The 27,958-nt window shown below is 31.7% G+C and overlaps 4 protein-coding genes and 1 non-coding gene across 6 annotated transcripts in view; 2 read left to right on the forward strand and 3 right to left on the reverse strand.

Annotated features, from left to right (window-relative positions):
• The window catches only part of LOC131844606 (mediator of RNA polymerase II transcription subunit 12-like), a 43,625-nt gene extending 38,454 nt beyond the window's left edge, over nt 1–5,171 (reverse strand). The window contains exons 1-11 of the mRNA XM_059193537.1: nt 5,046–5,171; nt 4,751–4,959; nt 4,185–4,344; nt 3,678–3,869; nt 3,302–3,415; nt 3,028–3,132; nt 2,256–2,430; nt 1,589–1,770; nt 851–1,221; nt 358–507; nt 50–137 (exon numbers count right to left, since the gene is read on the reverse strand). Coding sequence (XP_059049520.1) covers nt 50–137; nt 358–507; nt 851–1,221; nt 1,589–1,770; nt 2,256–2,430; nt 3,028–3,132; nt 3,302–3,415; nt 3,678–3,869; nt 4,185–4,344; nt 4,751–4,959; nt 5,046–5,052 — 1,753 coding nt within the window. The 5' untranslated portion in view covers nt 5,053–5,171. The remainder of the gene's footprint in view (nt 1–49; nt 138–357; nt 508–850; nt 1,222–1,588; nt 1,771–2,255; nt 2,431–3,027; nt 3,133–3,301; nt 3,416–3,677; nt 3,870–4,184; nt 4,345–4,750; nt 4,960–5,045) is intronic.
• A 347-nt stretch (nt 5,172–5,518) lies between these two features.
• Nucleotides 5,519–7,492, forward strand: LOC131844381 (peptidyl-prolyl cis-trans isomerase NIMA-interacting 4). Of its 2 annotated transcripts, XR_009357584.1 has the most exons (3): nt 5,519–6,086; nt 6,245–6,733; nt 7,285–7,492. XR_009357584.1 is itself a non-coding variant. In XM_059193253.1 (2 exons), the coding sequence occupies exons 1-2, from the start codon at nt 6,002–6,004 to the stop codon at nt 6,562–6,564; spliced, it is 405 nt and encodes a 134-aa protein (XP_059049236.1). In that variant the 5' UTR covers nt 5,519–6,001; the 3' UTR covers nt 6,565–7,492. The 2 variants fall into 2 exon arrangements, 1 of the variants encoding a protein (XP_059049236.1); XM_059193253.1 differs by having other exon boundaries at nt 6,245–7,492.
• A 412-nt stretch (nt 7,493–7,904) lies between these two features.
• The window catches only part of LOC131844226 (heparan-sulfate 6-O-sulfotransferase 1-like), a 202,497-nt gene continuing 182,443 nt past the window's right edge, over nt 7,905–27,958 (reverse strand). The window contains exons 7-11 of the mRNA XM_059193048.1: nt 18,303–18,437; nt 15,148–15,286; nt 12,673–12,833; nt 10,530–10,718; nt 7,905–8,998 (exon numbers count right to left, since the gene is read on the reverse strand). Coding sequence (XP_059049031.1) covers nt 8,825–8,998; nt 10,530–10,718; nt 12,673–12,833; nt 15,148–15,286; nt 18,303–18,437 — 798 coding nt within the window. The 3' untranslated portion in view covers nt 7,905–8,824. The remainder of the gene's footprint in view (nt 8,999–10,529; nt 10,719–12,672; nt 12,834–15,147; nt 15,287–18,302; nt 18,438–27,958) is intronic.
• On the reverse strand, nt 13,378–13,450 carry Trnak-uuu (transfer RNA lysine (anticodon UUU)). Its single transcript has one exon. It is a non-coding gene; the product is annotated as a tRNA-Lys (tRNA).
• Nucleotides 23,840–27,330, forward strand: LOC131844231 (SPRY domain-containing protein 7). The gene is made up of 4 exons (XM_059193054.1): nt 23,840–24,083; nt 24,743–24,913; nt 26,323–26,634; nt 26,963–27,330. The coding sequence occupies exons 1-4, from the start codon at nt 23,981–23,983 to the stop codon at nt 27,058–27,060; spliced, it is 684 nt and encodes a 227-aa protein (XP_059049037.1). The 5' UTR covers nt 23,840–23,980; the 3' UTR covers nt 27,061–27,330.

The raw sequence follows: 27,958 nt of genomic DNA on the forward strand, positions 1-27,958 counted from the left end.
CAACTTTTGTGGGTCTGCTAATCATTATATAGAAGCGGTCATATTGTACCTTGTGAACTAGTTTGCCATTTGTCCGTGCACCATTTACTCTCAGCTTTCTTACTTCTAGCTGCTATTTCTTGTTCAGCTTCATATACCTGAAAAGTTATATATTGTGTTTAAAACAAAATCAGTGAGAAATAAAGAAAACTTATTATATACATATTTCAAATAAAATACAGGTTGTACAGGAAAAATTTAAGGATTTTTACTTTTTGCACTCAGCATTCATTCAAGTAGTTTCAGAAATATATTCAAGTTCACAAGAGTTATTTTTATCATTACATTTGGAATCTTAAAAATAAGATTGTTACGTACCATTCTCCTATGTTCTTCCGTGACGTGAGAATCCATGTAAGGCATCGGCAAAGCAGAAGGAGGTACAGGCAGTAGGTCCAGTGGCGAGCCTTGCATTGATGAACCGCAGCCCGACCACACCATAGCGGTAGGGCACTCCACACAGATTATCTAAAATAAATTATTTTTATAATTTGTTTGTTTGCTTTTATTGTTGATTTTTAATGAAATTTGACGATAGATCTAAAATAATAAGTTAAGGACAACTGGTCCGAAGTGTATGGTGTGTCGGCGCTACGTGCCAGATTGTCGTCGTCAGTGCCGTGATCACACAGACACATGCTATACGACAAATTATGATATCTATCTTTGTATGTGGATGTAAATAATAACAAACAATTTAAATAATTTTACAATAAACACAAAAGTACACAACTATAGGGTTTATTTTCCTGTAAACGTGCATGTATTTTATTATTACATTGATAACTAAATGTTCATCATAATAACTAACCTGAAGTATTGTAGACAACTGTATGATTACATCTCTATGATAAGAACAGTTCAATATCTCCCCGAACCCAACTTGGACTGGGTTCAAAGCTGCTGCTATGACCGTAGTCATTGTCGGTTTTGTGTCTAATGGTGGAGACCCATTCTCTTCTTTTACTTGCACGTCCATTGGTTGCGATGGGTTTGGAGTGCCTAAAGGGTTAGGAGTACCTAATGAATGATTAGGGTTAGGAGTACCGAGGGAGTGGTTGGGGTTTGGTGTGCCTTGATTTTGGTCAGCCGGTGTTGAGGAACGTTTTATCTGCGATATGTTTGGTTTCACGTCGCCATTGGTCGTTTCTGGAGCCGGTGACATTGGCGCGCCACTGGTCTCTGCATGTTGAAAGTTGTTACATAAGTAATTAATATGATAACAATAAATAAATTGTATAATAACTACTACACATTTATTAAGTTTACTACTGAACTCAATTAGTTCTAATAAAAATAAAGGATTACTTGTATGAATCTAGATATAGTAAACTTTATTTAAGATGATGAATATATATAAAATAAATCTATACCGTCTCAATAAAAGCATTTACTTTAATAAAGACCATTATTAAAGATATTTTTTTATACATAACATAATATTTGCCCGTAACGATAAAACTAATTAAAAGAAAACTTATGTTTTAATATACTTATTGCATATTTATGATATTAATAAAATAGTACGAAAATTGCAAATTCAAAATACCTGCATTACTTTCTATAGTTTTTATAAAGGCAGCGGGCTGATTAAGCGTTCGTATTGTGCTCTCTGACAGGACGGAGCAAATGGAGGCTGCCTTCTTGGCGCAAGTGGTCGCCAGTCGTCGTGACAGACCTTCGCAGCATACAAACTCACTCATGTGTTGCAATGCCAGTGGAAGGAATAGTCTGGAAATAAAGATTTTTCAATATATTGCAACAGGAAATTTCTCTAAATTTGTCTGACTGGAATTTCATAAATGATGTATAGTCCCAATGGAGAAGAAATGAAGACAACTTTGCGCTTTAAGCTCTAATAACAACAGCCGAAAAAAGCTCCCCTATTACAATATACACAGTCAAGCACCTCACTCCACTCACTATGACTTTTATCTGAATGAAGGATGTCTGTAAAAGATCTACATGTATAAAAATATTCTGATTTGATTTTAATTATTTTAAATTTACAGATTATACCATACTATACCTACATATAATACTTATAATATACCTGAAACATTAAACGTACATGAATTATATATCTAATTGCAGTTTCAATTCTGATGATACCTCAAAATTCAAAAGTTATAAAACCTTGATTGACCCATGAAGTTAAAAGAGTTGAGAACTTTTTAACTATGAAGATCAATAGTAATACGAAATACATAATTTACCTTAAAAGACCATCATCAGGAGCTAACAGTTCAATAATCCAAGTCAAAAAATCCTGTCTGTCTAGCAAGCCTTCATCCAACAAGTATTTTGCTAAACGACAGCAATAATTCCATAGTTTTAGAGCATGCCGCCAATCAGTACTCTCTGAAGGGCCAGGGGTTGAAGAACCTGCATCTGAAAGACATTATACAGATTTAATAATTATTACATAGTATACCATATGCAAAAAAGTTGTTGTCGCTATCTGTCCCTATGTATGCTTAAATCTTTAAAACTACGCAACTACACAGTTTTTTTTAATAGATAGAGTGATTCAAGTGGAAGCTTTATATATATAATACATGTAAACACGTGCGAAGCCGAGGCGAGTAGTTAGTAAAGTATATAATTTAGATTCACATATTCTAAGACAAATAATAAAAATAATACATCATCAAACTTAAACATAACATTTTGAGAGATTTGTGCAAAAAGGATGAGCCACTATAAAATATCAAACAACTTAAAAAAGTAAACTTTAAAACTATTTTTGTGTTTCCTTAGAATCTTTTTTATGGGACGAAATTTAGATAATCCTACCTTTATTTGAACACTGGTGCATCTCATGTTGTACTATATAAATTTTATCAAGATCTTATGAGGAGTTTGAGAGTTATCTTTGATTGATAGATTTTTATTTTTCATGGACTGAACAGTCTCAACAAGTTGGCTAACAAATATTGATTAGGGTCTAAATATGGAAACTGAATATAGATAGAAATATATACATACTGCTAGTATTGCCAGGTGAATGCAGTGAATTAGGTACGGTAGAGCTATTTGGAGTGGAACTTCCTGGTGGATTACCAGATGAGTTATGATTTGGAGTGCCTTGACCTGTAATATACATAGCATGTTAAGGACATCAAAAACACATGTAATTGTTGTTTACGTCATTTAAATAATTAAATTTTTGTTCACAATTAAACAATTGTTGTAAAATGCTACTACATTTCATGATAATTTAATTTTTAAATATATATATATATATTTTAAAATAATATACCTGATTGTGAAGGTGGTGTTTTGTCAGATACATTTCCTGGTATTGCGTTTTGATAATACTCTGCCAGTTTGGGAATTTGATCTTTTAAGAACTTGATTAATGTGATTGTCCATTCTGCAATAAAATGTTTGATATAAAAACTTATTATTCAAAATAATAAGCTATTAGCATACTACTTTATGGTAGAGAAAGCAGTTTACTATATTTAATGCTATGTGCTGTGGAAAAATATTAATATGATTTAACAAACTCAAATAATAGAATAGTCAACATTATATTGATAGTAATTACCTATTGTAATTTAGTTTATGATAGCTAGGCAGCAGTGTGCATCCAGCAAGACACACCTCTATTACTAATTAGATAATAATCTTACCTGTAGTTGGATCAGGTAACTGTCTCTTCTTGATTTTAGCCTCAGAGACAGCCACAGTGTATGCAGAACTCAGCTTTATAAACCAGGCAGCTCTAGGCATAGACACTTGATATTCAGTCAATGTTATGAAGATTTCTTCTTTTTTATTAAAATTTGGGGCTTTTTTAGCTAGTTGAGAAAGTGGTTTGCTACCTAAATAGAAAAATTAATAATATTAAGTATAGATTTGAGATATAATAACATTATATCAATTTCTTGTTATCTTTTTTTATTTATTACCATCACTTTTGGCAAATATTCATAAATTAAAGAGTTAATTTAGATTTCTTATGATTCTTTTTCTTTATTAAAATAGAATATAATCTATATTCATATCAATATTGATATAGAACAATAACAATATTGATGATAGGTACATCCAGTTACAAAAATGTGTGATTAAGTACAAAACCAACAAAAACAAACAAAATACTCTAAATGTAAGAAGAGAAGGCACAAAGATTCTACCAGCTAAATCCTTAAACCAAGCCTCAATCTGTGGTTTAGTGCGAGCTGTAGCTGGCCAGAAATTGTCTTTAGGATTGACCTGCTGCCTTTTTCGCCCACAGTCAGGAAGTGTATTAAGCTCTTCCTTTTTTGATAATATCCCTGAGAAATATTGACCAATCTGAAAATAAATCAATATACAAAAAAGAGGTCAATAGGTTATTTTATAACTTGTTCTCTAAAAAAGTTGTATAGTTATGAAATTGCAGCTGAAAGTGGACAGTTAACTTCACACAGAAAATAATTTTCAATTAAAAACTTATAGAAATATGAAGTACAAATACTAGTATAACATTATTTATTGGTAAAATAACAAAAAGAAATATTATACAATGTCTTATAGATGTCATTACTAGTAAACAATTTTTAATAATGTGAGAAAGATTATATTTAAAACTGTCTTCCTTTAAAAATTTTTATTCTTTTATAGTATAAGATATTTATATAATGTTATTTAAAAAAAAAACAAAACCTATCATTTTTCATTACATTATTAAAAGAAGCAAATGCATAAAGTATAAGCGTACCTTTGATGCCGAATAATTTGAATTTCTAGCAGTTCCGAATTCGTCACTTTGTGATGTTATAGCAAAGCCCAGTTTAACGTTGGTAGACGTAAGCTCATCTTCCTTTTGTCGAGGTTCTTGAGGATACACGTCAGGTGGCCCGAGGCGAGGCCTCTTAAGTGGCCTTTTTTCGTACATAATTCCCATGTTCTCGGGATATAGAGATTTATCTGTGAAATACATATTAGAATAATAGAAAACAAAAACATTACAATTACTCAAATCTACCAATCCAGATTTCGTGTAACTTTGATACCTTTCATTTAAAATTTATATAGACCACATATCATTTTTTAACTATAACTATGTAAATGTATAAATAAGTTGATAAAATATGATAAAGTTAAAATATTATTATATTGGTTTTAATATAGAAATACAAAAAGGTAAGCTATTTTGATTTGACAGAACTGAATACTAAGCACTGGGCAAGTAATCACTACGCTTAATAAGAATTAAGAAATAGACCACAGATTACACAGGACGAAGATCACAGAGTACAGTTTTAAATTACTACAAAGTTGTCAATATTCATTGAATATGAAAATTTTCCGATATTTTCTAATTCGTTTACACAATGATAGAATTGGAGATGAAAACAGTAAAAACAAAATAGATGGAGATCATATTAGACGCGAATAAAGTCATAGGAATATTATTATTAGTTGTTTTTATAATAAGAGGAAAGAATCAATTAAAAAAAATAGTTCGCGCTAACTAAGCCTTTCGCTTAGTTTAGTTCGAAGGTCCTTTGCGAAGTCGTTTAAACTCGTTTGATTGCTTTCAACTCAGTAAAAAAAATATTTAGGCTTAAAATTTGTCAACATTGTCGCAAAAATAGCATGATATTTATGTTTGTATTATTTTATCGAACAAATTAATGAGCGAAGACTAGGATCTAGTTTGCGTATTAGCTTTCTTTCGAACTAGTTCGTTCGAACTACAGATTACTACAGAACGTATAATATTCATTCATTTTGTGGTTATCTGATAGTTGATTAATAATTATTTTCTTAATTCTTTTACTGGTTTTCTATTTATTTGTAATTTAAACATTACATGATTCATAATATAATATAACCATGTAATAAACTATCTTTAACATTTCATAATGTTAATAAAAATTGAATAAATATATACTTTTTCGTCACCCTATTTAATGTTTGTTTAAAAGAGAAAAAATAATAAACAGTAATAAACCCTTCAGTTCAAATGCCTCCTAAAAAGCAACCTGATAAGGGCGCAAAAGCCGGTAGCAAAGGCAGTGGCGGTGGAAAGTCGGGAGGAGATTCGAAAGGTTAGATCAGTACACTCAGCAAAAAAGTGAATTAATTTCAGGATATCATTTAACTATTTCATTATAATAATATTTTAAATATTAAAAAATGTTCGTATTTACCTATGTTGAAACTGTCAAATGGTATAATAACAAACCTTGTTTTGTTTCAAATTAAGAATCTGCTGCTAAAGAGAAAAAAGGTGGGACAGCTGTCAAGGTCCGTCACATTTTATGTGAGAAGCAATCGAAATGTTTAGAGGCTCTGGAAAAACTAAAAGCTGGTCAAAAATTTCCCGATGTAGCAGCCGCATATAGTGAAGACAAAGCGAGGCAGGGTGGAGACCTCGGGTGGATGACTCGAGGGTCCATGGTTGGTCCCTTCCAAGATGCGGCATTTGCCTTGCCTATATCGTCAGTTACGAACCCTGTGTATACCGATCCTCCAATAAAAACTAAATTTGGTTATCACATAATAATGGTTGAAGGCAAAAAATGACTGGACTGGTGTTTGAATTTGAATATTTCTGGGCAATACTCTTGCTGTTCATTATGGAAAGGATTTGTTGCCTACAGGAACAGTTTGATAAGGACTTTACAAAGTTACCAGATCCACAACAGTCAAATGAGTTTCTCAACTCAGAACTTGAAGAATTTTCTAACAGAGAGTAAGCGAATAAGTAATTTAATAATTTCATATTAATTAATGATAAATTGTTATTACATAAATATACTACAAAAATATTCAAAATACCACATTTTCAACTAAATGAAATAGTACAGTATAATAACTACACTTTTCAATGTTTGATAATTAAAGTTCACCTGTATAGTCTAAAATGTAAATTTAATTCTAAAAGTTAAAAGAAAAAAAGGTAATGTTGATTATGATAATTTAAGTTAATTTAAGCAACTCATTTGCTGGACATTATAGTAATTATATATTTTGGAATGATAAAAATGACATTATATCAGGAGCATTATGGCTGTTAACAGTTACTATATTCTATGTTTATTGTACCGCTTTTGTTGTAAAGATATTACATTATTCTGTAATCTATTGTTTATATGTTAAACAGTACCACTTAATACCAAGTGGGCAGTAAGTTCGTAACACTTTTACCACACCATTTGTAAAAAAATATGTATGTGGTCAATTTTGAATCTTAGTTAGAATAATAAAATTATAAATTGTCTGAATCAAGTAATAATGTTGCAGCTCTGGTTTGAAACTGAACTTCCTTCGATTGTGTCATCTCATGCATGTGACAATGCTCCTGAGCCTTGTTTACTTCTGTAACATCTGCCTTTGGTTTATGATGACCAAAAAGGGTTCTCCTAGAAAGTTACATTACAGATTCAGAATGACCATTCCACCATAGATTGTCAGGAAACATTTTATGAATATAATGTTTTTACTGTTTTTACATTTTCTTTTTAATTCTACCTGCTATTATCTACAAATGTCATGTATATTAAGGAACTTTGGGTTTACTAATTTTTTTAATAGAATAATTCACCCTCTGGTTTTACTATTAATTATTCTCATAGTATTTAGTGCCTAATTTGAAACCAAGCCACAAATTGGCTTACAGTTAAGTGTCGGACTAAAAGAGAAGGGAAGGGAGGAAGGGAGACCAAATGTAGACTTAAATTTCAGGTGCTATTTGTGCTAAAACTAACCAACTTCATTTTGATGACAACAACTAAGATGAATATTTGATTGAATTGTGTGGCCATTCTTGATCTTCATGTCGGTAAATTCTGACTTGAATCTTACTTAATCTCAAAGGATATGGATAGCTATAAAAAATGAGGATTTTGAAATTAAAAACAATATAAAGACTAATAGGTATAGCAGTCTTTATTGACAGATCATAGAAAAATCTTGAATCTCTCATATGACTACCGTAGATACAATACTCGAATAAATATGTGTTGAGGTAAACTTAAAGCTAGCACCATAGTCATAAGTTATAATTTAGAAATCGTAGGCAATTAAGTTTTATTGCTCCTTAATGCTCTATTAGGCATTAAACATGTGTCACAAAAGTGCTAAAGTAATTGCACATTAAAGAAATTTACAATGAAAAAGCTTCCGCATAGTATAATTGCCCAACTGCCGAATAAAGAGGGTAATGTTTTTAAGTATTTCTCGTCAAAATACAGTGTAGTTTTGATGTCACAAGGTTTGGTCAAAGTAAGACCATACCTAAGGAGGACTAGGTCTCTACAAGGCTTTAATTTAAAATGAATGGTTACCTAGTTGGAAAGGACGACTTGAGTTATTCCTCCTTTATTTCATTCCTTTTTCGCTTTCCAAGCTTAGTATATTTCCAATGGCATGTTTCTTGAAAGGTAATACTTTATTTTAAAGTTTTTTTATGTTTAAAAAAAATGCCCAGGATCAGACGGCCCAGATGTTCGGCAAATTGATATTTTTTGCGTTGATGGGTTTTAGCATACTAAATTTACCTTTTTATCATATATGATATCTAATAGCACTACACAAACTATCAAGTATTCGCCGAGACTTTTATGAGTGGTATTTAAACCACTGAACAGCTAAAAATCTATTTCTATTTATTACTTTATGCTTTGTAGTTGTAAAAAGTTACTACGCCAAAGCTGATCGGAGCGTAAACTCATTAAAATATCTAATTTGCCACTTATCTACAGGTACTATGGCCAGTGGAGATCTTATTTAGAATGATTGTAATCTACAAAATACACAACATTTCTTTACATCATTACTAAATTCAAACTCTGAGGTTTGGATTAGTGTATCGAACGTATTTGAGTAGGGCATCATTCTCTTCGCAAACGAATGGTTTTCGATGGTGGCAGGCCACATCGTGCCAGTGCACTCCGTCGTTGTAGAAGTTATTCAGGATCGCTACACAGTGCTCTGCTGCTCCGCCTTGGATCAACTCCTGTAGGACATAATATAAAGAATTTAAACAAAAGGAAAAACTACTAAAATCCACAGCTTATGCGGTTATAGAAGCCAAACACTAGCCTCCAATAATAATAATTACTTTTGTAATTAGTGCACCTATTTCTATCAATGTACTAGAGTACCGTTACTTGCTTGTCGTTACGCCACGATGGACTAACTGACCTGACGTCATGGGCATTCTGTCATCTTCTAAGGGTGTCCCATTATGGTATACCGTTAGAACAGGCTGATGCACTATTATTAGTAGAAAAATAATAGGCAAGCGTTAAAGGCTTCGCTTATGACGACCTCGGTGGTCTAGCGGTCTAGCACACCGCTTTACGACCGGCATAAACATTTGTATTCATGAGTATGATTGTATCGGTCTGGGTGTTTTCTATGTATAATATGTATGTAGTTACAAAAAGAAATATATATCTATGTATTTGTATCTATCAGTTATCTAGTACCCATAACACAAGCTTTAGCTAGCTTAACTTGGGTCTAGATGGCGCTGTGTGAATTGGCCTGAGATTATTATTAGATTATTATTATTATGAGTCTGTAATTTTTGTCTAGTTTCAATTAATTAATTTATATCTTTGACCAGCTTCATTATTGAACTACTTAGATATTAAATATGAGTTAAACTATAAACTGATTCAATGTAATATACGAACTACATATTATATCAGGTTATGTTACCTAGCCCATCTGGTTCAAATATACGTGTAGAATAATTTTAGTTGCCGGTATAGACAAAACGACTAAGTGAAGTCTAATAATCTAAGTGAAGTAGTATCTATTTATATAATCTAACATAAGTAGGAGGAGTAAATTTTTTTGAATTAACGAAATTATTCAGTTTTGAAAAAATATCTCAAAAACAACATGTCGCACAAAAAGGTATGTCAAATGAAGCTCATCCATTTTTATGTTAGTAAAAAAGTTTGTCACTGGAATGCATAATTTTTATATAATGGTCGAATGAACATGCAGGTGTTGGTTACCTAATTGTAGATTGCCTTGAACGTAAAACAAGCGGATGCGGATGATCCGACCGCGACCGCAAAGGGTTACGTATTGTTTGCTTGTGCGGCCGCGGCCTGGCATGCGCCCGCGCATCGCGCCCGTGTCCGCCCCAAGGGGAAAGTGACGCGCAAACATATTTTATGTCGCCAACGCATTCTGAATAACGATGAGCTTTTGTTCAGCATGACGTTGCCTGTTTGTAGAAAGTGGTATGCCGTACGCATGCGGGTACGCCCTTCGGCGAATATTTCGCAGGCCTGCCTATAAATATTCCGTGTCGCTTTCGTTTTCATTGCGCGATATCCATGCGGATACATACATCAATCGTTGGGTTGACGAGTATTTTATGACATTACCTAACTGCTCGCGGAATCGGCTCCGTTGCATCACAACGTATGACTGATTTCGTAATGTCATCCAAGTACTCTATTGTTCTGTAAGTGGGTACGCTACCTACACATCGGTGTGAGGAAGTGAAGATCCAAGGTCCTTACCCTGTTGTCCGGTTGCGGTTTTCCGATACCGCCGCCCTCCGACCAATCGTTCTGTTGGCGGTTTGTGGTGGGCGCCAATTTCTGAAGTTCAGCGGTCCAGAACCATCCGTTGATTTCATTAGGCAGCAAGTCGGGACGATTGCAGCCCTTGAAGTCACAGAGACGACCCGATGTCCAGATGTATTTCACCTAGAAAAAGCAAATGGGTGACATATTCCTTTAAAACTAATAATTTTATTAAAATCCACATAAGTTCTATTGATCAAGTTTCATAAACATCGGTTGCAAAGTCATTAAGACATTCAAATTTATATCTATTTATAATACTTAAGTAACAAAGTATAGAGCTTGTTTCATAATTAAAATATATATGTAGGACAAATCATTAGATTTGTAGAGATACGATACGATAGAACAAATCTAGTGATTTGTTTCTATTTTCGTGTCGGTTAACTGTAACGGTAACTATCCATTTTAGTTAAGGTATAAAAGATCTAGAAAAAGACAAGTTCAAAATGTATAACTTTTTAAGTAGATTTAACCCTAATTAAAAAATCAGTCAAGGGAACAACATGATAGATTCCACTGATTACATACAATGAACAGGAGATACGACAATTTGTCACAATTACTGAACGTCTTTAGCGTTATATGAATTTCAAGCTAAGAGCAAACCGTTCGTAAATTTAAAAGTATATTAACTGACACACGCTCTCTTTATTGTCATGATAATACGATACGAATGGTCCAATATTAAAATTAAATCACTGTAAAATATTTTTACTATGGTGCAATTACATTATAGTTGAATTCTAAAGCTTAGTATTGAAGATGCATCTAAATAGAGGAATGCACGTAATGTAAGCATTATGGTTACGTATGTATATACCGTATACGTAACCATAATGCTTTATAGAAAGAATGCTTAAATTTTTATGATTTTCCTATTTGATTGGGAAATAGTGAAGTAGGTAAATGATTTTAAAAAGATTAGGTGCGCGTATAAGATTATAATCAACGGTAGGTAGTTTGGTGGCTAATGGTAGGATTTTAATTAATCGTAAATTAACATACTTATAGTATAATAACAATTACAATGTACGTGAGTAATGTCGTGAGATATAACCATAGTAAATAATATGTTTGTTGGCTAATCATTTCAATGACTACGTCTAAGTTTGTTGTCTGTCTCTACAATTATTATAACATTTTCGATAAAAACGCAACTTCTACTCAGTTATACTAGCGTATCGACTATAAAACCATAATTTTCCCAGGAAATACAAGTAGCAATAGTGAAACTTGAGAGAAATTGATTAGGCATTCTATTGTTACTGTGGGATGACAAAGACAAATTCTAATCAGATGCTTTAGCGGACTGTTAAACAAAGGCCAACTCGTTTGGGTATGTATGTGCCAAAGAGCGTGTTACGAAAAAGTTCACGTTATGAATTTGTCAAAGATATCGTCCAAAGAATGCGCTGCTTTCTCTTTCTATTTGGTGTGTTTTGAAAAAGGCTCCGTTTTCACGCTATAATGGTCACGGTGTACAGATCTGAATCAAGCGTGAATATTTTGCTAAATTTACGAAAATGCGATGCACATTATTATACAGGTCAAGGATAGTGAATCGACGTCTCTTCACAAAGACTGAATGACGACTAAAAGCGATTCGTCATAGGCCAGCATTGCTCATTATTATTGTCAGGTGGGAAAATATGCAACATCTAGTCTACCTAAATAAAAATAATAGTCGGTTTCTAAATATAGGTTAAGTTAGTAGTTAAACTATTGACCGGCCCCGACTTTACCTGGGTGCAAAAACTCGTAATCATAACTTTGTATGATGTCACCGTACCTACATGAATATATAGACGGTGTCTATTTCATTGAGAATTTAAATATAACCGACAGAAAAAACTTTGTGTCTGTAACTTTCTGGTGATTAAAATACTGATAAAGAAACCAAATTAATGCAAAGGAAGCCACATTGTTCTCATATATATATAATCCGCGAAAAGTGAATATGTTAACTGCCCAAAAGTTGACAGTTGACCTCTGATTTTCCCATCTGGGATAAAGGTACTACATATACCTATGTATATTGTATGATGAACCTAATAACAAATAATTATCCTCTCACCTTATCCTGAACAATTCTAGTTTTGACCCATTCATTTTCGTCACTGGTTTCTAGAGACACCAGGTCCATGCAGCGTTGCCGGCAATAATTCCTAGCACTCAACCAGTCTTCTTCCACACCGCGAAGCGCCGGATCACGCCAAGAGAAGAAATAGCCTTTATCTAGAAAAGAAAGTGTTCGTAAAGGACTCCATAATGGTCTTACTTATAATAAATTTAAAATATGGGTACAAATATATTTTATTAGTACGAATAGGTACACAAATACAGTGTGACGTGAGGCTCATGTTCATGATGTTCAAAATAAAGAAAAATACCAATTTAAGCAGAACACAAGAAAGTAAATTGTACAAGATTAGCAGTTGTTAGTTCTTTATCTAAAAGATTACATGTTACGGTGAAATTGTACATATTGTGATGATGGGAACCAAGATATTAGTCGCCAGTAAAAGCTGACTTTCTTGTTGATAAAAACAATCTTATTTAGCTATTGTTGCTAAGTACCTAAGTATTTAATGTGAACATAGGTTCATTTTAAAGGGGTTTATTTAATTTTTAACACAAATGTATGTAAAATACACAAAAAAAAACAGTCAAATCCACATATCGGTTGGGTACATCCTGTTGTGAATTTAAACGAATTACGTTAATAACGAAAGAATTATTGCTAGTCTACTACTATATTTAGTGAGTTCAAAATAATAACCGCCCGGACAGGGACTTGAACCCTGGACCCTTGGATTAAAAGTCCAATGCTCTACCGACTGAGCTATCCGGGCTACATAAAACTTGCTCAAAACGGTGTACACAAAATATTTGCCGAATCAATAGATGTGATTCATTTAAGTCAAAATTGGTCACAAATACAAAAAGACCCGATAAGAAGTTCTTGGTTATTTACAAATGATAATAATATAAACAAATGATAAACTCCTATGTGAACTATAAGTGTAGTGCAGTGATTAAATAATACTGACAACTAAATAGTTAAATATTAAGTATTTCAACAGATAGAACTTGAATACTTAGTGCGTACCACATGATTTGTACACGTGATTTTTTTTATTTCACTGGGAAGGTGGTAACTATGGTTTTAAAATAGGTATATATGTATAGTAGATGCTACTCAAGAATTCGTCAACTTTATTAAGATTATGATATGTCCGTCCTCGTGATGCCTATAATCTACACACTTAATTGAATTAAAATCCGTTCAGCCGTTAAGACGAAAAAAGTAACATTCTTACAAAAACCTTTTGTCTAGTAGCAATTTCATAAAAATAAAACTTGTATCTATGTCCACTACAAGCTCATCTTAATTTTATTTTATAGATCAACTTTTATAGGTCATCTTTATTTAGGTACATCCTGTATGCATCTATATCTTATATATTTAAGATATGCCAGCAAACGGAAATTTAAATGAATGAAATAACGAAAACCTCTATTAATATTGTATTCTAAATATTATATTTATTTCTTATTCTTACTATTTTTATATGAATGATGACATAATAACGATGTAATTTAATACGTTTTTATCAAAGTGTGTCAACATTTCTTCTAAAGAGGTTCAGGGATAATCGGGGACTAGGTAGTCTTATCACAGAACAAAACAGAGATAAGTTTTATAGTTTGTATAATGACATTCCACTTCAAGCTAAGGTTGTGGTTTCTTACGTTAAAAATATTTTTTTTCTTGAGAAACACTACAGATAAAGAACGGTGTCTTAGACGTAACCCAATATTTTATTTATTTACACAGCTATGAAATTAGTTCTTGATAAGATGAAACATTTAGTTCCAAAAAGTGAGTTTAAATGACATTCCATTATTACTTTCCATTTCCAATAACAATAATTTAAATGGTTATAGTCACACCTGATTAATACCTACAAAATCCTTATAATACGCCGCGTTTGACATAGTACTTGTGATTCTAAGTTGGTATTATTTACCATATATAATCAATTACAGTTTTTAGTTCGGTAATTTCAGAATAACAAATGTATATTATTAAATCTATACTTACTAATATTACAAATGAAAAAGACTCTCTGTCTGTCTATTACTCTTTCACAAAGATAGATTACATCACTAGAACGGATAACATAGGCTACTTTTATTTCAGAAAAAGCAGACTAAGTCAAGGGAATCAGTTAGTACTTATATTAATATAAATATCTTAATAATAATTTTTTTTTCTCACGTAAACGTATTTACATACTTTTCGTAGCTTTGATGTCAAGATACAAACATATATGTAGGTAGAACGTAAGTTCATTCACCGGCCATACCTACATATAGCCTTGACACACACCTAATGATTTATTTTCGTTGACCGATTAATATATATAAAGTTACTAATTGTTCTCGTTGTTTGACATCTGCGATACCTCTGCGATAATTCTATATTGCGATAAATATGGTCTGTATTTTTTTATTAGAAATCTCTACAATAGATATAAATACTTACTGTCTGCATATCTCTCGTGGATTACTCTCTGCACGCACTGTGATGGAATAGGAGGTTCCAAAATGCGTCCGTTGTTGAACTGTGCCCTAGCCACCGCAACTACCGCCAATAAAATCACTGACAACATTTGTTTCACCATCTGAAACAAGAATAAATAGTCTGTTAACTGTGTAAGTATTTCTCTCTATGGTAGAGCTCTGCATTTAATGTTTATGTTTATTTCATATATTATATATTTTTTATTTAATTAACGAAACCGCTTTAGAGTTCTCTGCACTACCTAAGGTTGGTTGATAGAGATGTTAATAGCATGAATCTCGCCTACGATTAAATAAAGTTTGAATAAATATTTTCGTTATAAATCACATTTATGTAAGTATATAAGAAATGATATTTATCTAAAAGTATTACTGAACCTAATATTAGCGAAATCTGAACAATTCAACTATTGCGTTCACCATAATGACGATATTTATTTATATAAGTGTATATAAAATCATATCCATTTAATTTTTTATTATCATAAAAATTTTCACACGGTTTGTATTCTAGAAAATGATTGCGTTATAAAAAATACGCCATACGCAGTGACAGATAGACCGACTAATAAGAATTGTATAAACATGCTATTGTTATAGTTGTATGGCTTACGATATTTATGTATGCAACAAAAATAATATTTCAAACAATAAATTTATTATCCCACTTGTATTACAGTACAGCACAATACAATTTTAGTTCTTTAACAAATTCATTGTAATAAACAATACACAATTACAAATTATTAAATATTGTTACACATAATTGCAACTAAAATATTAATACAAAAAACTGGACTGTCCTATATGAATAATTTAATAATATCGAATTTTAACTTCAATTGCCTAAATACCTTAAACGAAATATACCATCCCTAGCTATTACGTTACACAACAAAGATGTTAAGATCATAAAGAGAAAACAACGGCCGGCCTTATGGCTAAAAGGATTTCTACTACCAGGCAACTTTTGTACGGAGAAAAATAATACCTACTAAACAAGACACTTACAAACATACAGAAACTTTCCTTCCTGTAGTAACTTAAAATAGTTGTGTCACTTCGGACCTGACGTATGAAACATACTTATTAGTTCAATTTTTAAATGTAGGAATATAGTTTAAAATTAAATTTGATATTATCAGGTAACATTATAATAATGATTAATTATGCAATCTGATTTTAACACATTTTTCGTTTAAACTGAGGATATTCTAATTATATTAATATATAACATTATTTCTTATACATGTAACACTTTTTTATGTAAATATATTAGCTAATATTTAAACATTAAAATTATTATATAAATATTAAAAACTAATTTATATTATTTCATTGGGAGCTGTTGCTGAGTGTGCGACAGATATGAGTTTTACTGACATTTTTAGATGGATGGAATACATTTTATTTACATATATAACTATTTAAAGAAATAACCACATATCATAACGACATATAAACACCATAAGGCAGTCTTATCGCTAAAGCAATGTTTTAATAATACTTACATCTCATAAGTACAAACATAGGTATCAGATATAGAAATGTGAATAAATGTAAATAACAATGAAGAAACTAAAATATAAAATAAAAGATTCGTCAGAAAGAGCTGTTTGGACAATTCTAGACATAGCTTATTGTATTAGAAATAAAAAAATACATAAAAATACGATTGTCGTTCCAAGTTAATATCTATCTTACAGCATAAACGGTATCTTTATTTAATTTAGTCGATTGATATAGTTTGGACAAGTTCAACGTACCTACAAATAAAAATCGCGATCCAGTTTGACATTGACCGTTGTTAGATTATATTTTTTTAACGATTATGGAATTTTTGGTCTATAATAACCTGTTACTATTAACAAAGCAGATAAAGGCCTACGAGTATAGATGCCTCCAGGGATATCAAGATTCATACATTCCACACATCCCAATTTGTATATTTATTCATGATATATGTACACATATACGTACGTTAAAACATTTTCCAACGTTTTTATTTTATTAAATGAAATTTAAAAAAGTATTTCATGATTTAAATTAGATTTTCTTGGACTATACAGATATATCAGTACTTATGTATTGTCACAGGAAATACACGCTTTTTAATATTTTCGATAACGTATTTTTTTTCAGTTTCATAATTTATCGTAGATCTCGTATATGTGATTTAACAAAATACGAGAGAGGTTATATTTCATACCTACTTACAACTTCATTTTGATATACTATAATATTTTTCTTCTACGGTAAAACTACATCTTGTTTTACTGTATTGAGAATCAAACCTGGGAACTGTGCGGAAAGCAATGACTATATTTGCCCATCGCACTACGGAAGTCGTCAAAAGTCCATTACAGTTTAGAGTTCCCAGTGTTAATGGTAGTAACTTAAGTTGTTGTATTGTTATAATATCTCTCTACCGCGTTAAAAGGTTTAGAATCCCGTAATACTGTTTACAAACAAACTTTCCCTGGAATTATGGTTATCGCCCGCGCTGTGATCGGACCGGTCCTGGGCGTTAGAAAGTGACCTTGCCCCGGGTCCTACCAGCCAGTTCATTCCTCCCGCGACCTTTGTTGATGAACCCCAAACACTATTTTAACGCTTTGGGCGTTAAAATAAGGTAGTTAGCATTTTAATATGTCATTAGTACATAATTTAAAAGATTTCCTTATATCCGCTAATTCAATTAGGTAAATGTAAAATTTGTCAAACCCATCATATTATAGCTAAGTAAATACTTCCAAAAATAATTACGTACCTTGTTTTACATAACAATTTTTTTATACACTTATACTAAAATATTTTTTCTTAAAAGTAATATTGTTGGTCAAATCTGAATAAGAATTGCATGGTTCGTTTGATAATTGTTATATTTATTTTTTGACAATTCTGAATATGAAACAAATTGTTTATTAAATTTTTGTCATAATTTGATATGTAATATTATTTATAATATTTAGTTATTTAATAAAACAACATTTTTTTAATATAAACACAGTCTACACGGTTTATTATATGAACTATATGTCGAAAATTTCAACTTATATTTATTATATATAGTAATAAATATATAGGTCGGTAATATAAAAAAAATATGGTACTCACCGTGCCGTGTGTCTGTGCTGTAGATCCGTCACAAACTGAACTGATGCGTGTGCGCAGCGCGACCGTTTTATATGGAGGTGTCTTGCGTCTCCGTGTGACAAGACATCTGGCCGCTCCTGGAGGGTGGCTTTTGCCCTTTAGGAGGAAAAATGTTAAATTGATAAATTTATACTTAACGATTCAGTCATATTATTCCTCTTTCTATAACTAAGTAATTGTTTTTTATTCAACCGACTGCTCAAAGGAGGGCGTTTAATTCGACGGTATTTTTTATTCGTATGATCATCGGAATGGATTTCAGTTATTTAATTTGCTATTGGGATAGTTTATTGCCGAGTTCGACGTATATAACTTTGTTTACGAAGGGATGTCAGTTTGTTTCTTATTCGATATGTCGATGATTTCTATATTTATCTAAAATATCAAACATCAAGCTTTTAGAGCATTATAGAAATTGTGATATGAAAGAAATAATAACACACAGAGTATAATTTTTTTCGGATCTCTTACTTTTTTAATTAATCTATTTTTAAACCCTAACTAGGATAGGTCTTGCATGCTATTCACTTCCATGTAAATGCAATGATATGGCAATAAGGGCTAGACCAAAGTTACTGTAGGAATTTCTTATTAGTGAAAATTACAAATAGAAGAAATAATATATTAAATAAATAAAATAATATTTATATTAACCTAAAAATATGAATAAACTAATAGTAGATATAATCCATATTAATGTTATGAATCAGAAAGTGTGTTGTCTGTTTGGTATCTTTAGAAGACTAAAAGTCCGGACGTAATCAACGAAATTTAATATAAAGATAGATTATTATATACCAAGGAGGGACGTAGGCTAGCGTTTGTATATTAAAAGTAGACGAAGTCGTATGTAACAGCTATTATTCATACTTATTTATCACTGTGTATTAAACACAAGTTAGGTTCCATTTTCTTAAGAGATACAAATCTGAATTTGATTTATCTCAGCTTAGTAGGCATGGATAAATGATTGTGTAGAAAAATATTAGCGTTTTGTGAGCGTCATGGCATAGTGATTTGTTACTCCGACTTAGAACGATAGGACGTAAATGGATTCTGGTCAACATAAAAAAAATTGTGTGTCAATTTATTGTTATATTTTTGATCAAATACAAATTAGAATCTGCCAATTAGAACTGTATCATCTATATACTCATGTAATGTTAGTCGGTAACTATATTTGTGGAAGTTGTTGGTTGTACATAGAAACGGGTGGTAGAGTGTAAGTCTGACAGTGTAACTGTTTTATTTATCAAATGCAATTCATGATATAGAAAGTATTTGGTTACTTTAGGGTGTTATTAGCATTCCATACTCGACTCCTGACGAGTATTTACCCACTTTCGGTCAATTGATAAGCACGCGTGCACATACACAGTAAGTACCTATGTAGAGTTTACGCATTGTTGAGTTGGCAATCACCGGTAATGAAGTCATCCTCTAAGATTTAACAGATGTTATATAATAGCATGTACTTATCTATTAATTTGAATAGGTATTTAGTAATTTATACTTAAATATATATTTTTTTAGAATAAATGTTTTAGACGAATAAAATTAATAGCATGAAAAAAGCAGTTAAAGAAAATTGAAGTAATTTTTTGGAATGTTTAATGGATTCTTTTATTTGCTACAAACAGGACAATTTTTAGCAATGGAAACTGTTAAGAAATGGAAAATGAAAAACAAAAAAAAAACGGGGCCCCCGTCGCTAAATGTACTAGTTAAGTAGATTTTCACGCGACCTCTCTTGAGGCAATTGTAGTTAATTTCAGGTAAATCCGCAGCGATGTATATATAAGTAATATTATTTTAACTTTGACAATACTAACTGCTAATTCTATTATCCTCCATTGCTGACTCACCAGCGAATTGCGAAATGGGTCCATCATTCTATATTCATCCCATATAAAAGGGCTATATATGAAATGTATGTATGTCATAATTTCTAGCTGTGCATTGATATGAATGTAGGATTATAACTAAAGATGTGTACAAACAATGTTGTACCTCGTTAAAATAACAATTTAATGGTAATGTGTAAAAATGTTTGGAGTTGCCAATAATGTCACTGTGACAAAGTACTAAATTGTTTACATATTAGTGCTCGTGCGTGACTACACCTAAATACCAATATTACAGCAACATTTCACTAGGAACATATTCAAATTTAATGAAACAAAGTAAACTTGTATTTACCTATTATATGTTGGAAATATTATAATCAGGGCGTCGACAGGATTAGTCTGGCAATATATAAAGTCGGGGGAGGGGGAAGGGATTTCAGTAATGTGAAACTTAGTCAGGTCTCTACGCGCTTTCTCCTGGAAATCACGATGATAAATTCCTGGTGAATTTGTCACGATGGGCTAATGGACCTGATGCTCTTTCAATCATCTACTGGTGTCCCGCCAATGTAAACCGTTAGCGGATGCGGGTACACCATTCCATTATTATATTTTGACATTTCCATTATTTGACTTTAATAGTAACTTTATATATATGTAAATTGTACATATTATATCTATAAAGTCAATGTTGAGTTCCTATCGCCTCATATCTCATTCAGAACTGCAGTGTCCCGTTATCCTTCCTAAATCTTTCCACATACAACTTTTCTTCACTTCCAACTTTCTTTTCATTACATCTTTAGGTCCCTGTTCCCCACTCTTACCTACATACCATAGGTGACGATTTTATAAATGCCTGACTATACCTATTACTGTTAATCCCCACCCCGCGTATTATGTGATGTTACATGGTGTTGTCTCGTAGACTTCAATGGTTACAAGTTACAACTTTCCATCAGAAGGGGCGTTGGTTAAAACCGAGCACATACGGCCCTAAAATCGGAGATAGTAAATCGGTAGGTAACTAATTATTCCTGACGATTTGCCTACATACAAAACGATTTAGGAATCTCTTTATTACTGCTCCATTTGCCACTGACTTTAGGATCGTGTGTAGACGCTTTGAATTGTTTGCCACTCCCAGTCGCATAAAAAATGTAAATTGGGTGTCAATGACATTGACGTCAAATTATAATTGCATAATCCAATTAATTATAACGATAAATATTGGTGTTAAATCAACTGTCTAATACCTACAAAGTTTGAACAAATCAGTTGAGTCAATAATGCTTACTTATACCTATATGATTATTTACAGAGAAAACTTTGGTTACTGCGTGTTCACGAAATAAGAGTGCGCTGTTTTAGAATAATTTATTTTAGTTTATAAATATCTTTAGCGTAGCAAGATTATTACCCCGAGTGGTCATGAATTTAGAAGTTGTACCCATCTAATTCAATTTTTAGGTTTAGAACACTTTTCAGTTGTAGTAATTACCGTTAACAATACCAAATTAATACTGTAAATGGCGGCAGACTTTTTACCAGTCACATAAAAACATTTGTTTAATAATTGCATTCTTGAATGATCATTATGACGTTGCATAAAATTTATGTTTTGTACGAATTTATATATAATGATTATTTCTATCTAATGCCTTTACCAGTATGTTTTCACGCCAGTGCCTAATTATTAAAAAAAAGTTTATTATTTAATAAGCTAAACAAACAAACTATTAATTAATATTTTATAATTAATTCTTTATATTATTAAAATCTAGACCGATATCGAAAAGAGAAAACATTTAATTATCTGTTTATTTGCATTGAACAGGCTCAGAAACTAATGGACTAATTTAAAAAAATGCGAAGAAATAGTGTGTAACCAGTAGCGTCTGTAGTAGTAAATATAATAATAGATTTCCATACTTTAGAAAGCTGTACTTCAGAGTGCAATTATAAATAAATGCACTTGAGTTTAGATGTGTAGACATCAAGACTTACCTATTTAAACTAAGTTACGGCTATGACATAAAACATACAGGTAAACGTTCTCAAGAGAAATTTTACCGCAATGATGAGGTCATGGCATGACTTAATATCGCCAGTTATGGTACTTTTATTTTGTCCTACTATGTAAGATCTTCCGTGATACTTTTCATTCATTTTAAGTATAATTAAGGGGGAAGGGATTGTTATAGTAAATAGGACTGTTGACCACATTTTGGAGATGGCTAGATAGCAATAGGATCTAGTGACCACACTGATGATAATGTACTCTACCAGAGACCTCCACGCGGCCACGCCATTGAAACCATCGTGGCTATACCTGGTAAATTTGTCATGATAAACTAACTGAATTGATCTCCAGTTTATATTATCATTCTCCACATAATATAATAGAGTAGGTACATAATTCGTTAAAAAAATATTGAGTTATACTTGTATATTCGTACAGAATCGTATCAGTACTCTGCCTTTTATATAATATTTAGTGAGTATATATTTTTACAGCTCTCGAGTAAAATGAAATAAGTAGGTAGGTACAGCATAGAACTTGATAGAATAAGCCTTTATGTGCACGAGCAAATATAGCGATTACTTGTCCTAGTCATTGGTACAAGAGAGCTCCTTTATTTGTCAAACAGATCATGTCTCGAGGTCTCAGATTGGAACGATTATGTACGATTTACTATAGTATTTGTTTTGGCATAATCTCAAATAGGTTTATTATTTGTATTTATAGTCGTATAATAATTAATAATAATTACTTAAGGGGTTATTATATTATCAAATACACATAATAAATTAATATTATAAAATGTACCATCATTTTGACTAAAATTTGTCTTCCTAGATTGTTCTCAACGTTATATATCCTCCTGTATAAGATGAGGGATATTTTTTTCAATAAATAGAATATAATGGTAACGATTTATGCTGGCGCGGGGCGGTTCGATGTAGGATGAGCATGAAGTCATGTCGGTCAGCCCATCGTGAGGATTTCATTTGGAAATACCCACATAAAGTCTGTGTGGAGGTCGCGCTGCTCTAGTGCATTATTAGCTACAGGGTCATTAGTCTCTATTACCACAAATAAGATATTATTACCAATTACTCCCTACCCGCGATATATATGTATTTTCCCCCGTAAAACCGATATCCGGCTACAATATGCAGGTGTAATATACCTAAATAATTAAAATAGATCATCGAAATGTATTTATGATTGGCGACATGTCATAATAACTATATATATAAACTGGAGTTTAGTTACTAACTTCCTACTTACTTAGTTCCTTTCTTACGAGCTGATTTTAAATCGTGATCGTGAAAAACACTGAAATATTTTGGTTATTGATAATAAGATGTTTACCATTTATAGGTAGTAGATGGATAATTATTAAGTAATATTAATACATTTTATTAGCAACTTACATTTTTAGATCAATAATATGTTCAATATTTTGGAAGCAACTTTATAAAATCGAAGTGATTATTTGCTTAATTGAAAGCAGCCGTTTTTTCTAAATGCCCATGTTTTAGCACAGATGAATGAATTATATTTTAAACTATTAATCTACGCTGCTCTGTCATTAGTTACAGTCTGACAGTCGCTAGTCAATCGTCATTCATTCATGTGTCAGAATCCGTCACTTAAATTATGAATGAAAATGACGTAAATTTATTTATACAATAACACCGATTGGTAGCTATAATTCAATAATTGGGAAATGTAAATTGTTATTGATTGATTTTACATTCGTTTCTTGTAGTTTTTATGCCAAGATGTTTTGTTGTCTGAAAGGATGTCTCAACGGGTTCACTTTGACGCCCAGCGTGCCCATTCGTGTCAAAGAGAACCCAGTACAACTGGACACATTACACATGGGTTTGTATAGTTTATTATTTTATGTCTTATGTGCAATTTTGTACACAATAAACAATAAACAGTGAACACACAATAAAACGTGAACGTACTCTGTTTGGTCTCAATGATTTAGACAAATATCTTATTAGGTTCCATAAGTCAGCAATATTGCTTTTTCACTATATAAATAAAACCCTTCAGTGCTTGGAGTGCATGAGACTGCAAAATAGTGGATTTGTTAAATCTACAATAAACAAAAAGTCAATGTGAGGCAGTATCCACCCCCTTGCATGTACTATACAGTATACTACACTTTATTTTGTACATTATAAAAAACATTCAAAATGTATTTATTTTAAGTATAAATTTGATCATTCCAAGGATAATTTAATTTGAGACCTTTAGTTTTCAGTTTCATTTATAATTCTTTATTTTAATTGCACTGAAATAGTAAACCATTAAAAAATGTTAATTATTTAATAGGAGTACTTAAAAAACTGATTGATTTAGAAAGAGACAAAGTATTTATGATATTTTCACATTGTTGGTATAATAACTATGCATTAAATGTACCTTAAAAGTCCATCTGAAACTAAATCAATATATTAACTGTTCAAACTTTTATGTTCGAGTTCTTTGGCTATATGCTAAAAAGAGTGTCATTAATTTATATTTTACAGGACATGAAGTGGTGGTTGTTAAAGGAGGCCAGCGCGTGTGTGGGTCTGGTTGTGCACTTGGGAATGCTCCGCTTGTGCAGAACAAGTCATATTTTGAGGTGAAACTGCAGCAGGGAGGAGTTTGGGCTGTTGGCCTTGCCACCAGAGACACAGATGTCAGTAAAGTTCATGGTAATGTTGTTTTATAAGTACATAACTACTATAGTCACTATAATGATAGTTTTCTTTATAAATATAGTGTACTTTATGATATTACAGACACACTAGTACTGTAACACACTGTGTACTTTTAGCAATATAATATTCTGATATTGTTTGTTAACTAAATTATAAAAAAAATTCCATATTCATATATAATATAGAATATTTTAAAGTTACCTTTAATAAATTGACTACTTCTGTTAAAACATAATTGCTGAGGAAATACTATAATTTACTTTACATCCTGGATTTTAAATTCAATGTACCTTAATTACTAAATAGTCTTAACAAATTTACTTTAAATATAACTACAGTTGTCAGTTTTTCTCAATTGAATTTGTAATTTTAATTTGAACAGAATGGTGGGTAATGGAGAAAGGAGGTAATAAAGATTAAGATTAGTAAAATTGTATTAAGAATGCCTTCACAGTCTACAGTTTATTAAGACAAATTGACAGTTTTCGTCATTTAAACAAAAAAGATCTTAATATAGCAGTAGTACAGTACACTGTAAATAAAAGGACTGTCCTCTCATTTACAGTTAGAATGCAAGTCATATTATTTATGGTCGCATTTTAAGTAAACTAATTAAGATTTCTATGTAGTGATAAATAAAAGTTAGTATGCAAAATGTGTACAGTAATTCATGAAGATTTTAAAAGCCTGCAAAGGCCACATGACTCATGAGGCATAAGCACCTGCACTCTCATAACACCACTTGGCATAACAATACTTTTTTTAACCTTCAGTAAAAACCAGAGATGGCATGTATGATTTCAATGAGTCAAAGACAGAGGTCATTCTTTCATTTGTGACTGCCTAATTTATATTCATTTTGACTTAGTGGCAACTGGTTGTGTTTTATAATTATTGGTGCACTTACCTTAAATATTTAATGTTGCTCATATATATTAAATTCCTCTGCTGTTACTACCTTTGTGCTTGTGACTTAAAGACCTCTATTTTGTTTGGGCATGCATACAATAGAGGTATCAAATTGTATTGTTTTAATTTTTAATTCTGATAATATTTACATATTTTTATGTGAGGTTTCTTTTATCATGTCAATGATAACATAATTTTTTTTACACCAGAACTTAGCATCATTTATGGCACAATTATTGCTTCATTCAGGTCTCCTTTTTAGTAATGATGGACTCAAAGAGCCAAAAGCCAGTTATTCCAAAACATATGGAATTATAAACATTCCCTGAAATCTGTTCATTTATTATTTCATGGTGAGGTAACAATCGGGCAGTATAAAATTACCTAAACGTCAAAAAAAAGTCCAATTTACTTTTACTCAGAAAAACGAAATATGCTATTATATCTTTAGTATATTATTATATGATATAACTTTATTGTACTTGTGATTTCAGGTGGACTGGACAAAGAATCATGGTGTTTGAACAGTGACGGAACAGTTAGGCATGCCAACATTGAGTTGTACCAGATAGCGCCAGCTCCAAGGGAGTCACCAACAGCGGATCTGCTTGTATCTACAGGATCTCCAAGTCATGAGTATGAAAAAGCTGAAAGCGAGAATACAAGTACAGTTGCAGTAATGCCAGTAGAGGGAGACACGATTGGGGTGGCATATGACCATGTAGATCTCAATTTCTTCTTGAATGGAAAGAATATGGAGGTGCCTATAAGAAATATTAAAGGAACTGTCTATCCCGCGCTCTATGGTTAGTACATTGATGGTCTGTTGTTAGTAAATAATATCATACAACTTTTCTTTAATTTGCATATTATTTATATGATACTACCTGACATACATTTTCCATAAGATTAAATTTCAAATAAAGATCTAAAAATTTTATGATTTCGATAATTAAAAAAATATATTATGAGTGTAAACCCTCAAAAAGAATCATCAAAAACAATACTAAAATAAAATATAGATAATAAATTTAACATATATACATAATAAACATATAGTCACATAAAAACTTTAGAAGTCTGTTTAAAATGAAAGTCAGTAGTGAAAACTTACCATATTTAATTAAATTTCAGTTGATGATGGCGCTATCTTAGACATAAATCTAGAAAATTTCCTGTACCCACCGCCAGCGGGCTATGAGAAGATAATGGTGGAGCAATCTCTGCTCTAACAGATGCAGACATGACTGTACTTGTTTGTGTTGTGATTGTGGATTGGACAATGTCACAGCAGTGCTACAACTTTTTTTCATATGTGAGCTAGCCTGCATTGTTGTATGAGACTGCTTAAGTGTATTACTTAAATATATACAAGATATATGTAATTACTATCGGTGCCGGATTAAGTTATGCTTTTAGACTAGATGTACCATTCAGCGTCGTTCCAATTATCGAAAGACAGCCTAAAACCAGACATTTCTTAATTGTTCAAGTTTCTTCTTTTGCGCTATAATATATTTTGTCTTATATTTTTACATGCCCTGAGAGTTCCAGGCGACGCTAGGCCTATTGCCTATACTGCCTATATAAATAATCCGGGATTGATAGTCGTAAGTCATATCACAGTGCTATTGTATAATAATAATATTAGGACATTTCCACACATTGCTTAGGATTTTCCTATTTAATAGATAGCAATTACTAAATGTATTTGTATTATTTTGTTTAATTCCATGCTACTATTAGCGAGTGTGAGACCATAAACATTTAGTTACCGTCATTAGGCGACGTATATAATTCTATAAAAGAAAGACGAAAGAAAGAAAGAAAAATATTATAAACAAAATAGACAGTAATTGTTAAATTTGAGTTCCGTAGTCGAGGAAATGGCATCTGTATTATTGTACTACTGTTAAAATCCACTTACTCAATTAATATTTCTACATTGGTCTTGAATTGGTTGTTAAATTAGTTTTAACCATAATAAAACAAGTTTACCTTGTAACTACTTTTTCTGGCAGGTTTATTGAAATACCAGATCAAGTAGCGATTACTTGTATTGAGAATAGTAGTAACTACTGTTACTCGTGGACCAATGATTGGTCAAGGAGACTAAAATATATCCAATAT

The sequence above is a fragment of the Achroia grisella genome, unplaced genomic scaffold (assembly GCF_030625045.1).
Source record: "Achroia grisella isolate CSIRO2021 unplaced genomic scaffold, CSIRO_AGI_Agris_v1 utg402, whole genome shotgun sequence".
Lineage (NCBI taxonomy): Eukaryota > Metazoa > Arthropoda > Insecta > Lepidoptera > Pyralidae > Achroia > Achroia grisella.